The sequence below is a fragment of the Penaeus chinensis genome, chromosome 35 (genome assembly GCF_019202785.1).
Source record: "Penaeus chinensis breed Huanghai No. 1 chromosome 35, ASM1920278v2, whole genome shotgun sequence".
Taxonomy (NCBI): domain Eukaryota; kingdom Metazoa; phylum Arthropoda; class Malacostraca; order Decapoda; family Penaeidae; genus Penaeus; species Penaeus chinensis.
In genome coordinates, this window is record NC_061853.1 from 12,758,876 (window position 1) to 12,773,875 (window position 15,000).

The following is a 15,000-nucleotide window of genomic DNA, read 5'->3' on the forward strand; positions in this document are numbered from 1 at the left end:
GATGATTAATATATTTCATGAATTTACTGACCTCTACTTTTTTCTCTTAGTTTGATGAGGAATTCTGGCAGAGAACTACCATGATGGAACTGAGCCACAGCCTGACGCTGAATGAGGAGGCGCTCAAGCAGCTACCCCCTGCCAAGCGACCTATCTTCATATTTGAATGGCTCCGGTTCTTAGATAAGGTGCTAGAGGCAGCACACAAAGTGAGTTCCATTACATTAGTTTTTGGTGTTATGTGTTCTAATGCCAACAAGGAATCCAGATGTCCTGGTGTATCTCTAACCTTCCATGTCCAGGCACTTGACATGGGATTTCTGTGTTTCATTTTGTACTTATGATTTCATAGGGACTTTGATTTTAACACTGTTATTGATAACAATATGGTGGGAAAAGCATTTTTAAATGTAGGTATGAAAAATTCTCCAAAATGTTAAAGACAGTGGGAAAACATATACTCCGTTGAATATCAGGAAAGAATGAACTGGCAACTCACCCTGAACTCTGGAGTACACTAAAGATAATAAGGAAGTGAAAGTAGCAAATTTCAGTAAGAAGTGAAAACTTATTGTTAAGTTTTATAGATACAAAGCATATTTAGATAAAATCATTAAGTGTCAGATGATTAGAATGAAAAAGAGACTTAGCAAATTGGAGTATGTCATAGTATGGAATGAGTTGCCAGTTTTTTCTTTCCTGAGGCTTGATACACTAAATAACGTGTAGTTTTCCGGATACAAAAAGTTAATTGTGTGATCATATGTGCTTTATAAATTATTGTTATCTATGGATAGTTTAGATCATATACATATGAATTACAATAGCATTTGTTAAACACTACACATTAGCATCAAACATGGCCTCAGTGGAGAGACAGCATAAAGTTTGTAGGGAAATTATGGGATGAAAGGGAAAAAAATCAATTATTCATAGAAAAAAGACTGTTATTAACATGCCGAAGAAAAAAAAGTGATGTGCTTATCTTAAGTTTGAGATTTACTTCAGGTTAGAGATTCAGCATGGCCCTCCAGCAGTGGACAACCAAATACGATGGTAAGAGTGAACGTAGACCGTCCACTATAATCTACTAATAATCCTTTGGACTATCATGGTGATGGGTTCAAGTTTTGCATTTTTAAATATATATCAGTATTTTTGTTGTCCTTTCTTCTGGAGGGTCGGAGGGACAGAAGCCATGGGTATCGCTCACCCCAAGGCAATTAACAGAGCTGTAGTGATAGTTCTCTGCATAATAAATGCTGTATATCTTCCTTATGGCACTTTTTCATTTCCTTTCTTTCATTCTACCCTATAAGTTCCTTATTTCCTTTTTCATGGTTTTCCAAGCTAAAAGGGTTAAGGTTGTTGCTAGTGGATGACAAGTGACACATGAAAGTCTCGTGAATATTTTGTATGTGAACTAAGCTATCCTTAGATGCCATCATCCTTTTTAGAGGATATTCCCCTGATGGACTATGTGGTGGTAGTTATCCAACAGGGGTAATAAAAATGTTTATACTCGTAATTGATTTACTGTATGTTTGTATGTATATATATTTTCTTTCTTTCTTTCTTTTCCTTTTTTTCTTTCTTTCTCCATCCATCCTCCTTGTTATCATGATCAGATAGGAATAAACTATCTTTTGTTGAATCCAAATCATATCCTAAAACATTTTCATGGTTTAACTGTAAGGTTAGGTGGCCTATAGGTACTATGTGATCTAAATATTTCATATCATCCTTAATTACCATGTAGTAGTCATGCATATGATTATACAGTTTTGTTTTAATTCATTTTCAGTCTGATATTAAAGGATGCCAAAAGCAGTTAGTTGCTCAGCTGGTTGGGCAGATGAATGAATCTCCAGGGCCACCTACTCGTAAACTGGTAGCACGATGCCTTGCCACTTTGTTTAGTGTTGGAGACACCTTTCTCTTGTTTGACACCATCAACAAGTGTAATGATGTTCTCAAGAATAAGGATGATTCACCAAGCTACCTTCCAACTAGGTTGTAAGTAGTTAAGAATTGGCACTATAAGTAATTTTATGTTTATTTGACAAATATATATTCTATTTGATATTAGGAAGTAGCAAAAATGTACAATAGTTATGTAATTTTTTTGCCTTCAGATAAACAAGTAAACATATTTTATATTTAACAGAGCTGCTGTAACATGCATAGGGGCAATGTATGAAAAACTAGGTCGAATGATGGGACGTTCATATGAAGAAACTGTCCAGATACTCCTTAAAGCTTTACGCAATGCAGAGTCACAGTTGCGGATAGAGATAATGATGACTCTAGAGAAAATCACAGCTGGCATGGGAACAGCCGCAGGAAATGTACACAAGGATATATATAAAGCAGCTAAGATGGGTCTCACAGATCGTGCCCTTCCTGTGAGATGTGCTTCAGCTTTGGTATGTTCTTCCCATACAAGTTTTTTTTAGCTTAATACTATAAGTATAGTTTTAGTGATGTGTTATTTAAGTTTAAAATAAGGGCTAAGTGAAAATTTATGACTAAATTTCTATAGAGCAAATATTTTTGTGAAGATCTTGAGATTATTTATTACTATTATTATTATTATTATTATTATTATTATTGTTGTTATTATTGTTATTGTTATTATTATTATTATTATTATTATTATTATTATTATTATTATTATTATTATTATTGTCATATTTATTTATTATTATTTTATTGTCTGCTCATTTCATTTTCTATTCAGTGTGTCACCCTTGTCATAATCTGTCTTTTCTTGTAACATTTTTCTCGTTGTCATTCACATTGATAATGGGTTTTCTTTATTCAACAGTGTTTGATGGAGATGACCAAACATGCACCCTTCTTATATACAACAGAGATAGAAAACTTGTCACAGCTTTGCTACCGAGCATTTGATAACAGTAATTATGATGTCCGATGTACAGTTGCCAAACTACTAGGAACTGTATTAGCAACAACACAGAATCCCCCAAAGGAATTTGTGAAAGGTATGTGAGTAAAGGTGAATCTACTCTCATTTAATTTTGTTTATTTTGGCCTTTTTTCATTATACTCTTAGCCAGACCTGCCTGCATACCCCAGAGCTCTAATCTATTATTTTAAACTGAGATTGTTATAAATTTTCCTTTTTTTTTCTTTTTTTTTCCCCCATTCTAAAGTTTTAGGAATTATAGCCGTCAGCAACATTTTCCCTATTATTACTTCAATTTGTTTTCAGGAACTAGCAAAGGAGGTCCATTGAAATTACTGTCCTTGGAAGAGGCCTTGACAGTTCTTTTAACAGGCTTTCTGCGAGGAGGCAACAGCTTTTTGAAGGGCACTGGAGAGATGATAAAAGGCTCCTCTTCAGTGTCAAGGGAAGTTCGAGTAGGGATTACTCAGGTGAGGATTTTAAAAGCTTCAGCTTCTGCCTCAAGGAGTGATGAGTATGGCAGATTGCATTTTTTTTTGTATTTTTTTTAATATCCATATTTTTTTGTCTAAAGGGCTCAAGATGCTTGTTTAATTGATTAATGATTCTTTAAATTTGATAATTTTTACAAAATTTAAACCACATTAGAAGAAAATACATGTGAATCTGTAATGCCATGAAATGTTAATCATCCTTCTGCTGTATAATGGATATTTTGCTTTCTATTGTATTGAGATTATAATGTAATTAACACAATTCACTTTTTCAAACATAATTCCAGGCTTATGTTGTGCTGGTACAAGAGTTGGGTGCACTTTGGTTGGAACGCAACATCCCCACACTTCTTGCTCTTCTAACTGAGCTGGTAGCCAGTCCAAAGGCTACTACCTCCCATGTTGATGCTGTATATTCCCGGAAATGCATCAACTTTATTCTGAGGGCTACGTTAGGTCGCATGATTGGTGAGAAGGCACAGATTGCAGCTTGCAAGGAGATCACACAGCTTATTATTAAGCATATGAATACTGTTGGTAAGAAATCTTCATATTTTAGGTAACAAGAAAATGTAATGAAGAATAGGGACCTAATTGTAAGGGAGAAGGAATGCCTCTTTTATCTTTGACTTATTGTGCATCTTGAACAAACCGAGTAGAAAAAGAGTAATATTGTTTGTGTGTATTTATATACAAATATCAAAAGCTACAACTGATATAAATTAGATATATGACTTCTAAATTGACTTTGTTCGTGGATATCCTCTTTCCCAGATGTAAGTGGTGAGAGCACCAAGGATGGTAATGAAGGAGGACAGCATGTTTTGGTGTGTCTCCTACAGGAGCTAGGTAGCCTCATGCAGTCTCTCAGCACCACCTGTGCTACCATTGTTCTAGATACTCATCTAAGTAAGTTTTAAGCCTTCTTAAGATTTTTTTTTTATTGTATATGAAGTGTAAATGTCACTTACATTACTATATTGAATTTTTCATAATGATTTTGACCTATGAAAATTTTGTGTCAAGTGCAACTTAATATCTTTTCTACTTTTATTTCATTAGTTAACTCATTCCCAAGATAATATGTTTGTCATCAAAGTATTGGAAATACATTTGTTAAAAGCAAGTAGTTAATGTGTACAGATTCTTAAATGATGATTAACCTTCTTTTTTCAGACTTAGTGGATGCTGTAGTTGCAGTCTTATTGCATCCAAGTAGTGCTGCAAGGCTAAGCGCTTCTTGGTGTCTCAGGTGCATTTGTATTGCTCTACCTTCGCAGTTACACCCTCTCATATCTCGCTGTTGTGACCGCTTGGATACCCTCAAGTCTTCACCAGAAGCAATTGCTGGATATAGGTAAGATCATTTTGTTGTAGCAATTGAAAATCCTTTATGGAAATGTTATTGATACTTGAGTTGTTGCTTTTAATCTTTATATATATATATATATATATATATATATATATATATATATATATATAAAATTTGTTTGTTTTTTGTTTTTGTTTTTATTTATAATGCATAATAACAGTTATTCTTCTACCAGTTGTGTGGTCTCTGCACTTGTTGGCTGTGTGCAGAAGACACCCCTTGGCATTCCTCACATGCGTGGCAAAGTGCTTTTCAATATTGCTGAGGAGTTGTTGAGATCAGCAAGTCAGAATTCTCGATTATCATTACAGCGTACACAAGCAGGATGGCTCATCATTGGTTCTATAATGACTCTAGGTATGGAATCCTCCCTTTAGAACTTGCAAACTGTCACCAAAAATTGAGTTTTTAAAAAATTGTTAAAGTACATCCTTTGTCTAATCTCAGCCTGACATGAGTAAGCATGAATCAGACTCATAGAAATAACATTAACATTGTCTGATATGATTTGATTTTAACTGACCTACCATATTAAAAGCTTGCCTTCTGTCTGACCATACGTGTCCATTTTTGTAACAATCAGAACCGATAGTCTATCAGCCTTTTCTGAAAACTAAGGGTCAGTGGGTTTTTAGTGATGCAAGACTAAACATTTATGGGTGACTCTAGTAATGTAACAGTGTAATTTTATTTATCAAAATTGAGAAGGATTTTGGAGTTTAATTTACTTAGTAATTAAAGTTTATGGTTTCACACTGGATAACACATTCCTTTTTTGTAGGCATAGGTGTTGTAAGGGGTTTGCTACCACGAATGTTGCTGCTGTGGAAGAACTCCTTCCCCAGGTCTAGTAAAGAAATTGAAAGTGAAAAGGCAAGAGGAGATGCCTTTACTTGGCAGGTACGAGAAGTTGGAAAATTGTAGCATTGATAATTGTTTTGTTTTTTCTTGTTCTGTAGTATTTAGATTGTTTTTTATTATAAAAATAATAAAAAAAAAACTTAATGATTTGATGTGGCTTATAGGTGACACTTGAAGGACGAGCAGGAGCCCTAGCATCCATGCACAGCTTCTTGCTTCACTGCTCAGATCTCGCAGCCGAAGACACTGTGCGCAGACTTCTCCTTCCCATTGAAGCTGCTCTCCTCATGCTGTCCAGGTACTCCACACATACACTAAAATGACAATTGAAGAAGAATATTTTAAAAGTAATGAATGTTTTTAACCCTTAGCCACCGGGTGGCATGTACGTACATGCCATGGCATTCCTGGACTGTATTCTGGGTGACATGTGCATAAATGCTATGGTGCACCAATCCCATATTCTGGGGGCATGTATGGTCATGCCATGCATGCTAGGAGGATATCATTAGGCCCCGCTGCCCAGGAGAGAGAGCTTGCATATTGGGAAATCACCTGTTGGCATTGGGTTATTTTGATAGTGACAATGTAGATTTTGATGACTTTAAGCATGTCTCAGTTATTTGTCTGTTATTACAGTATAACACACATTGTCAAGCAGTATGGCCAACACCTCAAGGCATCTACAGCCATGGTGCGTTTGCGACTTTATGAAGTACTGGCACTCCTTCCTCCTCAGTCATTTGAAAGTGAGTACAACTACAATATGATTCATGTTATGACATCATTTAAACAGCTGTTAGCTACTTATTAAGTGTAATGAAATTGTTTTATATGCTAACATAAAGGAATGATAAATTTTGTCTTTGCATTTTTATATTTATTATTGCCATGAATATATGATACATATGTAGTGTACAATTAAGAGCTGTCAATTCTATTAAAAGAATACTTTGTAGAATATGAAACTTGTTATTTTTTGTCTCTGTGTTTGTAATTGTAGAATATACTTCATATTCTGATGTATTACCAGGTCACTATACAAGTATCTTGAAACTCCTGGTGAGTGAGTTTACACTGGCAGAAAGTGGTGCCAACACCACAACTTCCCTTCTCCGTACCATGTGTCATGCGGATGACTCAATCATCCTGGGAACTTGGCTGCACCATACTCACCATAAGGCCATAGAAGATCAGGTAGGAACTATTATTCCTTTGCACTGGAATACATGTTTATTTTTATGCAACTTTCATAAATCAGGATATTCTGATATGTTGATAGTTGATACAAGTTCTTTTATAACTTTGAGGTGATTAAAAAAGATATATTTTACTTTTTTTATAGATTTGCATTTATGAACATAAAATTGATTTAACTTATATTTTGAAATTACTATAAGAAAGATATATTTATATTAAACAATATTTTTTTGTCTTGTAGCTTCAAGCAAACAGTGCCAGTGGATCAGGGGCCCTGGAACACGATTCCACCTTTTTGTATAGGCCGCTACCAGAAGGCGAGTCAGTTGCTGGTCCACTGCCTCTTGGGGTTGCAGTGATTGATGCATCAGTTATACTTTTTGGACAGATGTTTCCATTAGTTGCTAATAAGCATCGCTTGAAGGTAAGCTTTTTTTTTATGTGATAATTTTTTTTTTGTTTTTAGTAATTTCCCCTTGCTTATGGGCTTTTGATTGTTTATTACTTTATGATATTGTGTGATTTATATTCCAGATGCTGAATCTGTTTGGAGATATGATTCGTGCAGCAAAGAGCCAGCGCCAAGAAGCTGTCCAGATGAATATATTTACAGCTGTCTTAAGTGCACTAAAGGGATTGAGTGATAACAAGGCATCATTTGGTCAAGATGATGTGAAGAAAGCAGCAACTTCTCTTTTGCTGGTGAGATAAATAAGAAAAATAAGGAAACGGATATTTGACTAGAGTTAGAGTTTGACTCAAAGAAAAACTATTTTTAATGATAATAGGGAGTCATGTCAATCCTGCTTTAATGTATTTCAGGGAGGTTTAACACACCCCAACTCAACACTGAGATGTGCATCTGGTGAAGCCATTGGGCGCATGGCCCAGGTTGTAGGAGATCCCAGATTTGTGGCTGAAATGGCACAGAACAGTTTTGATAAACTGAAGAGTGCCCGTGATGCTGTCAGTCGAACTGGCCACTCACTAGCACTTGGTTGTTTACACCGATATGTAGGTGGTATGGGATCAGGCCAGCATCTCAGCACCTCCATAAGCATCTTGTTGGCACTTGCAAAGGACACTACATCTCCTGTTGTGCAGGTAAATGTATAAGGTTTCATCTTCCTTTTGAGATGTGAAGTTGGGAAAGGTATTGTAGTTTCATTCATTGTTAAATGAAAATAAGTTTTTATTATTATTGTTATTTTTATTATTATTTTTATTATTAGTAGTAGTATTATTAGTATTGTTATTGTTATTGTTATCATTATTATTATTTTTATTATTATTATTATTATTATTATTATTATTATTATTATTAGTATTATCATTATCATTATCATTATCATTATCATTATCATTATCATTCATTATCATTATCATTATTATTATTATTATTATTATTATTATTATTATTATTATTATTATTATTATTATTATTATTATTATTATTATTATTATTATTATTATTATTATTATTATTATTATTATTATTGTTATTATTAATACTATTATTTTTATTGTTTTGTTGTTGTTGTTGTCGTCATCATTGTTGTTGATCTCTTTTTATTTATTTTCAGCTTCTTATTGGTATTATGATTATTGTTAGAATTAATAATGATGACAAATGAAAAAAAAAGGAAAATGATGATGATGATGATGATGATGATGATGATGATGATATTGATGATAATGATAATGATAATGATAATGATGATGATGATGATGATGATGATGATGATGATGATGATGATGATGATAATGATAATAAAATAAGAATAAGAAAATAATATATAATAGAATAATAAATAATTAAGTCATTAAATCATAAAATGATTATATTAATAATAATAAAAATCATCATCATCATCATCATCATCATCATCATCATCATCATCATCATCATCATCATCATCATCATTCATCATTATCATTATCATTATCATTATCATTATCATTATCATTGTCATTGTCATTGTCATTGTCATTGTCATTGTCATTGTCATTGTCATTGTCATTGTCATTGTTATTCTTATTCTTATTGATATATCATTATTGTTATTAATCTTGTTATAATTGTTAATATCTATATTGTTATTATTGCCATTATTGTTATCGTGATTATCTTCATTTTTATTATAATTATTATCTTATTTTTTTTTTTATTATTGTTAAATATGTTCTTTCTTATTACCTTGCTTATTCATTTATGTCATTTTAAATGTATCATTTGTATTTTACAGGTTTGGGCACTACATGCACTGTCCATGATAGCAGATTCTGGAGGTCCAATGTTCCGTTCCTATGTTGAGCCATCCCTCGCTCTGCTCCTAGAACTCCTGCTCACTGTCCCGCTCCACACGGCTGAGGTTCACCAGTGTATTGGGAAATGTCTTCAGGCTCTTATTACAACCGTTGGCCCGGAGCTTCAAGGTGGATTATTGCGCTTATTTTTAGTTATTTATTTATTATTATTATTTTTATTAATATTATTATTATTATTATTATTATTATTATTTTTTTTTTTTTTATTATTGTTATTATTATTAATATTAATATTAATATTAGTATTAATATTAGTATTATTTATAATTTTTAAATCTTTTTTATTTTTTCTCTTTCTCTATTGCAATATGATTTCTGTTTCAGAGATTCTCCAGGTTATTTCTTATGTGTTGTTTGCCTATATGAGTTTGATATTGAAATCAGAGAAGTTATAGTATTATTAGATTATCTGATATTTGTGAAATGATAGCATAATGAAGAGATTCTTTCTTATTTTGGCAATGTACAAGAGCTGTTTCAAAGAGTAGGAAAAAACAAATATTATAGTGTACATATGGCATTTCATTGACATTGACCTTGTCAAACTGAAACAGGTACAAGCAGCAGTGTGGTGATGGTGCGATGGTCTCTCCTGTGTGGATGTGAGCTGGTGCAAGAACACCCAGACCCTCTAGTACAAGCAGAAGCCATTGCTTGCCTTCAACAAATGCACATGTTTGCCCCAAGACATGTTAATCTGTCTTCCCTTGTTCCTATGCTTGTGGTGAGTTGAAAGGCTTTGACTATGCAAATGAAGTAATTAGTTAATTGAATGCATTTATTATATTTGATTTATATGCTGAAAGAAAAGTTCAAATCCCAATTACAATTTTTACTAATCTTTTTAAAAATATCAAATGTAAAACAGAGAAAGCTGAGTTGCAACCATCTCCTACTGCGCCGGTCAGCAGTGTCTTGCCTGAGGCAGCTGTCACAGAGGGAAGCCTGGGAAGTGTGTGAGCATGCACTGAGTCTGGTACAAGGAAATGAAGATTCTGATCAAGGTACAGAAAAAAAAGATGCATGGAAATAAGATTTAGGAAATAGTTATTGCTAGATTTTTTTAGGTTCAGAATTAATTAAATTATTTTTTTATTTTCATTTTTTATGGAAAATGCATAAAATTGTTTATTGTGTAGCAGTAGCAGAAATAATTTAAAATCTAGTACATTTCTGGAAGGTCAGTATATAATAAACCCAGTTAAATAACTATTTATCTTCTAGGACTGATGATGACAGAAACTGGCCTCCCTGGTGTTCTGTTTGGGCTCCTGGACACTGAAACAGACTGTGTACTTGTAAGAAATGTGCATCACACTTTGACATCAACATTGCAAGCTCTAGCAACCTCTCACCTCAACCTGTGGCTAACACTATGTAGAGAAGTCCTCACCAGTGCATCAGGTTAGTGCTGCTGAAGACGTTTTGTAAGGATCAGGATACTGATTTGTTGGTTTATATGCATGTGCAAGGATTTTCATGTTACATTTTTCTCACATGGCTTTAAAAAGAATTTTGCTGTTCAGTTAATACTTCTTAGTCATATAATAGATAAATAACTTATTTTTCTGTTTAAGAAATAAATATATTATTGCATTTCATCCTCAGAAAGTGGGTCAGGTGAAGAGACAGGAGAAGCAGGTGATGGTGGAGATGATGATGACATGGTACAGATCCATACTGGGGGAGAGCCAGACCCCCATCCAAGCATCCCCCCACGGTGGACCACAAGGGTGTTTGCTGCTCAGTGCATTGCCAAGATCATACAGGAGTGTGAGAATAATCGTGCCCACTTCGATTTAGCTCTTGCCAGGGAGATGCAGACCACCAAGATGAAGGGTGTGTGTTCTCTTCTTTATTTTTTTCCTCCTTCTTCATTATTTAGCACATGAGTATTTATTTATACTTTTATATGCTTTACTTAACTAAAGTGAAAAAAATATTAAATTAGGAGAAACACATTTTTGAAAACACACATTTGAACTAGCTGATAAAAAATATCCTGAAACTCACAGCTAATTTCTTTTTATTCTTCAGGAGATTACTTGGTATTGCACTTGAGTGAATTAGTACGCATGGGCTTCATGGGTGCAACGAGTGATAGCGATGACTTGCGGCTAGAGGGCCTGCACATTTTACACCTTGTTATTGATAAATTTGCCCACATTCCGGAACCTGAATTTCCAGGCCATGTAATACTTGAACAGTATCAAGCTCAGGTGAGTCATATTTTGTCTCCTTTGCTAGTGGAGATCGAGTAAATACATAAGGTATATCTATTTGATATGTTGGGGATCATCTTTTGGCATACATTATTGAGTTTATGTTATACATCATTATATTCAATTTTGTTGATAAACAACTGTTTCAATTGTTTTTATTTAGTTTAATTACAATTTCCTGTTGATCCTAGGTGGGGGCAGCCCTACGTCCTGCTTTTGCCCCTGAGACTGCTTCTCATGTAACAGCTCGAGCTTGTGAGGTATGCAGTGCCTGGATCTGCTCTGGTAAGGTCAAAATTTAGTGGAAGTGTTTTTAGAGAGAGAAATATTGTCATTAATGGAATTTATAAAGTCTTGACAACTCCCTCGAGATGTTAATCTAAAGGATTGTCTGTTACATATCGAGCTATTAAATTATTTGTTCTCATTTGTACCTCTTCTCACTTTAATCCTGATGAACTTGATCACTAATATCAGATTGTTGATATTCTTTTTTGTTGTTGTGTTTTATTTTATACTGGTTTATATTGTCAAAAGTTCAAAAGATAAATGCTTTGTTCCCTAGGTGTGGCCAGAGATTTGAATGACCTGCGCCGTGTCCATCAGCTTCTAGTGTCTTCCTTGGCCAAGTTGAATAAGGGTAATACCAAGGGGCTGTACAATGAAAGTGCTGCCACGTTGGAGAAGCTTGCTATACTCAAAGCCTGGGCAGAGGTGAGTTGTAAGGTTGTAAGCTCCTTGGGTTATATAACCATTGTTAGAAATTCACCAGTAAGCCCACTATGCTCATCAATAAGGTGATAAGGAAAGCTTAATGTGTATGTTATCTACGTACAGGTGTATGCTGTGGCTTTGAAAGGTGCAGATGGTGGGGAGCAAAATGAAAATGGTGAGGATGAAAGACCAGAAGCTGAGACTGTTACACAGTCATCTGAAGAAAGCCTATTGAGCTTAGTGCAGCCAGAGCTTGTGGCTTTGTCCAAGTCCTGGCTGGCAGCACTGAAGGATCATGCACTGCTCTCTTTACCTCCAGGTATGACTCACTAAACAAACTGATCATCTGTAAACTCACAAATTCATTAACAGAATTCTTCTAAAATGCTACATTACAGGTAGTGGCAAAATAATTTTTTATTCTTTTTTGTTTATTTATGCTTGCAGAATTTTCTAGTCAGCTGCCTCATGATGGAGGGGCATTCTACTCAAATGAAAGTGTGGATGGAGTGCGACCCTATTACCGGAGTGCCTGGCCCCCCATGCTTTATGCTGCTGCCCTTTGGCTCAGTTCTGGAGGTTTTGACAAGGCTGGAGAAGAGGAAGTGAATGGCACTGATGATAATCCTACCTCTGTTAACATTACATCACCCACCAAAACACCTACAAAGAGTGCAGAAGTCATTAATACTGATCGCTTTTACCTGCTTTTAGGTAAGAATCTACTGAAGTGTTAAGATATTAGAATTAAGAAGCATAATAATATGTACATTTTATTTTGATAAATTCTAAAGCATTTGCAATTACTTCCTCTTCCTATTGGACACCAGAAGCAACCTCGCATGCATTTTTCTCTCTTTTCTTTTTTTCTCTGTCTCACTCACTCACTCACTTGCTCACTTGCTCACTTGCTCACTTGCTCACTTGTTTAATTACTACCTATCTATTCATGATATACTGCATAAAATATTATGAAGATATCCATAAAAAGATGAAATGTATTTCCTGCAGGTATATGTCTAGAGTGGTTATGTAGCCCCATTCATAGTGACGACCCAGACCGCAGCATTGTGTGCCTGAAGTCGCTTGAAACATTGTTGTCTTCCCCATTTCCAATGAAGCTTGTGGGCCCCAACAGCAGCTTAACAACAGAAATTGCAACGGTGATGCACAGGTAGAAAAAATGTGATTATATCAGTTTATGAATACAAATTACTCACAATGAATATGTATACAATGAATATGTATGCATTCTATGCAGCTGCTTTGGTAAAATTATTATTTCTATGTTTGTTCTAGGCAAGTCTTGAGTTCAGACCACACAGAAGTACACCAGTTAGCAGTAACTGTTGTCTCTCTTGTGGTGAAAGCTGCCCAACAGGCTCTGGATGAGGAGAAAAGGAAGAAGAAAAAACACAAAGGCAGGTTTTGTTCTCTAACCTATGTTTGGGTGTATACTTTTTAGTGTCTTACTTGGGATAGTTAATGGGAAAAAAAGTTGTACAAATCCAGTTTTTAAAAAGATGTGCAAATGTTTTTTTTTTTTTAACTATTAGATGCATTTCTTGTTTTTATCTTTTGGATTAAACATTTCATGGATGACACATAACCAGTTTGCTAAGTTATGATGATATAGAGTATTTGTAATACCTAGATATACTAGATAACAAGAGAAACCATTGTAGAATTTCAGAATTTTAATTGTTAGGGCACTACTGAACATACTTACATACATACATACTGTTAGTTCATTTGATGTAGCATTTCAAAGCATTTTTATAAAATACCTTTAAAGGAAATAATGTTAATTGTCCTGATTTATTGTGATGATATTTTTTGAAGACCATTGAGTTATTAAGAATGCATGAGTTTTTTATGCACTTATTACAGATGAAAAGCCAGCTAATCAGGAGTGTGAAGGATGTGAAGCTGACCTATTGGGAGAAGGCAAAGAATCAGGGGAGATTAACAGTGCCCAGTCCCTGGTGTTCACCGCTTTGCAGGTAATATGCCACAATCATTTGTTTCAGGTGCAAGTTTCTTCACTGTACTTTACTGTGTTATTTCTCATAAAAAAGTGTGTGAATTTCTACCCCAAGATAAGAGCATAATCATGTTAAAATACAAGTGAGCTTTATTATATTCACATACATCACAAAAAAAAATTCTAGAGATTAAAAGTTATACCTAATAGTACAGTGTTATTAGAGCAAAGTAGTTTATTAGATTAATGTAATTTCTTTTTCTAAATCTTTTTATGTACTGATGACTCATCCTCTCACCAGGTATGTCTGTGTACCCTTGTCCGTCATAAACCAAGACTGGCACCACAAGTTGTGTCTTCAGCGCCATCACTGCTGGCTCCACCACGGCACCATGCCAAAAGTCACCAAGTGGATGCTCTTCTCTCATCTACAGTGACTCTTCTAACAGCACTGCCAAACCTGTGCTCTCCTGCAGGTATGTCTCTGGGGTTGTATTGTGGTATTGAATGAGACCATCAAAATATCTAATACAGGATTATAAATGTCATATAAGTGCAGTTTACATATTTCATAGGTCAGTGAAATCTTGTGGTAATATATGATGTAGTAGTTAACTTTAATCATATATTAAATTTTTACTATTATTAAAACTGTTGGATTTATCATTTGCAGTACAGATAATTTTGCAACTTATATTTGGGTAAGTGCATTTAATACAGAAAAGGCATTCAGTGTATTTTAAGAAAGAAAGTGTTTGTATATACAAATCTATTAATGTTTATATTAACGGTTAACAAATTATCTTTGAACAGGAGGAGTAGCCATCTTACCCACAGTGTTGTACCTGATAACTGGGGTTCTGAAAGAGTGTGGGAGCAAGGCCCGCCTTAGCCAC

At 34.5% G+C, this 15,000-nt stretch overlaps 1 protein-coding gene across 4 annotated transcripts in view; it reads left to right on the forward strand.

The window, feature by feature from the left end:
* The window catches only part of LOC125044098 (HEAT repeat-containing protein 5B-like), a 26,065-nt gene that overhangs the window by 7,630 nt on the left and 3,435 nt on the right, over positions 1 to 15,000 (forward strand). For 3 of the 4 annotated variants that reach the window (XM_047640545.1, XM_047640546.1, XM_047640549.1), the window contains exons 2-33: positions 51 to 209; positions 1,009 to 1,056; positions 1,805 to 2,016; positions 2,168 to 2,426; positions 2,828 to 3,005; positions 3,236 to 3,399; positions 3,711 to 3,960; positions 4,198 to 4,332; positions 4,600 to 4,780; positions 4,971 to 5,152; positions 5,577 to 5,695; positions 5,821 to 5,954; positions 6,296 to 6,405; positions 6,690 to 6,853; positions 7,098 to 7,280; positions 7,391 to 7,558; positions 7,679 to 7,960; positions 9,103 to 9,292; positions 9,739 to 9,908; positions 10,053 to 10,188; positions 10,409 to 10,588; positions 10,793 to 11,023; positions 11,222 to 11,403; positions 11,598 to 11,691; positions 11,972 to 12,120; positions 12,244 to 12,439; positions 12,568 to 12,834; positions 13,132 to 13,294; positions 13,420 to 13,541; positions 14,011 to 14,123; positions 14,406 to 14,580; positions 14,918 to 15,000. The exon at positions 14,918 to 15,000 is cut by the window's right edge and continues 154 nt beyond it. In XM_047640545.1, the coding sequence (XP_047496501.1) occupies positions 81 to 209; positions 1,009 to 1,056; positions 1,805 to 2,016; positions 2,168 to 2,426; positions 2,828 to 3,005; positions 3,236 to 3,399; positions 3,711 to 3,960; positions 4,198 to 4,332; positions 4,600 to 4,780; positions 4,971 to 5,152; positions 5,577 to 5,695; positions 5,821 to 5,954; positions 6,296 to 6,405; positions 6,690 to 6,853; positions 7,098 to 7,280; positions 7,391 to 7,558; positions 7,679 to 7,960; positions 9,103 to 9,292; positions 9,739 to 9,908; positions 10,053 to 10,188; positions 10,409 to 10,588; positions 10,793 to 11,023; positions 11,222 to 11,403; positions 11,598 to 11,691; positions 11,972 to 12,120; positions 12,244 to 12,439; positions 12,568 to 12,834; positions 13,132 to 13,294; positions 13,420 to 13,541; positions 14,011 to 14,123; positions 14,406 to 14,580; positions 14,918 to 15,000 (5,349 nt within the window). In that variant the 5' untranslated portion in view covers positions 51 to 80. The remainder of the gene's footprint in view (positions 1 to 50; positions 210 to 1,008; positions 1,057 to 1,804; positions 2,017 to 2,167; positions 2,427 to 2,827; positions 3,006 to 3,235; positions 3,400 to 3,710; positions 3,961 to 4,197; positions 4,333 to 4,599; positions 4,781 to 4,970; positions 5,153 to 5,576; positions 5,696 to 5,820; positions 5,955 to 6,295; positions 6,406 to 6,689; positions 6,854 to 7,097; positions 7,281 to 7,390; positions 7,559 to 7,678; positions 7,961 to 9,102; positions 9,293 to 9,738; positions 9,909 to 10,052; positions 10,189 to 10,408; positions 10,589 to 10,792; positions 11,024 to 11,221; positions 11,404 to 11,597; positions 11,692 to 11,971; positions 12,121 to 12,243; positions 12,440 to 12,567; positions 12,835 to 13,131; positions 13,295 to 13,419; positions 13,542 to 14,010; positions 14,124 to 14,405; positions 14,581 to 14,917) is intronic. The other variant, XM_047640547.1, reaches the window with a different exon arrangement.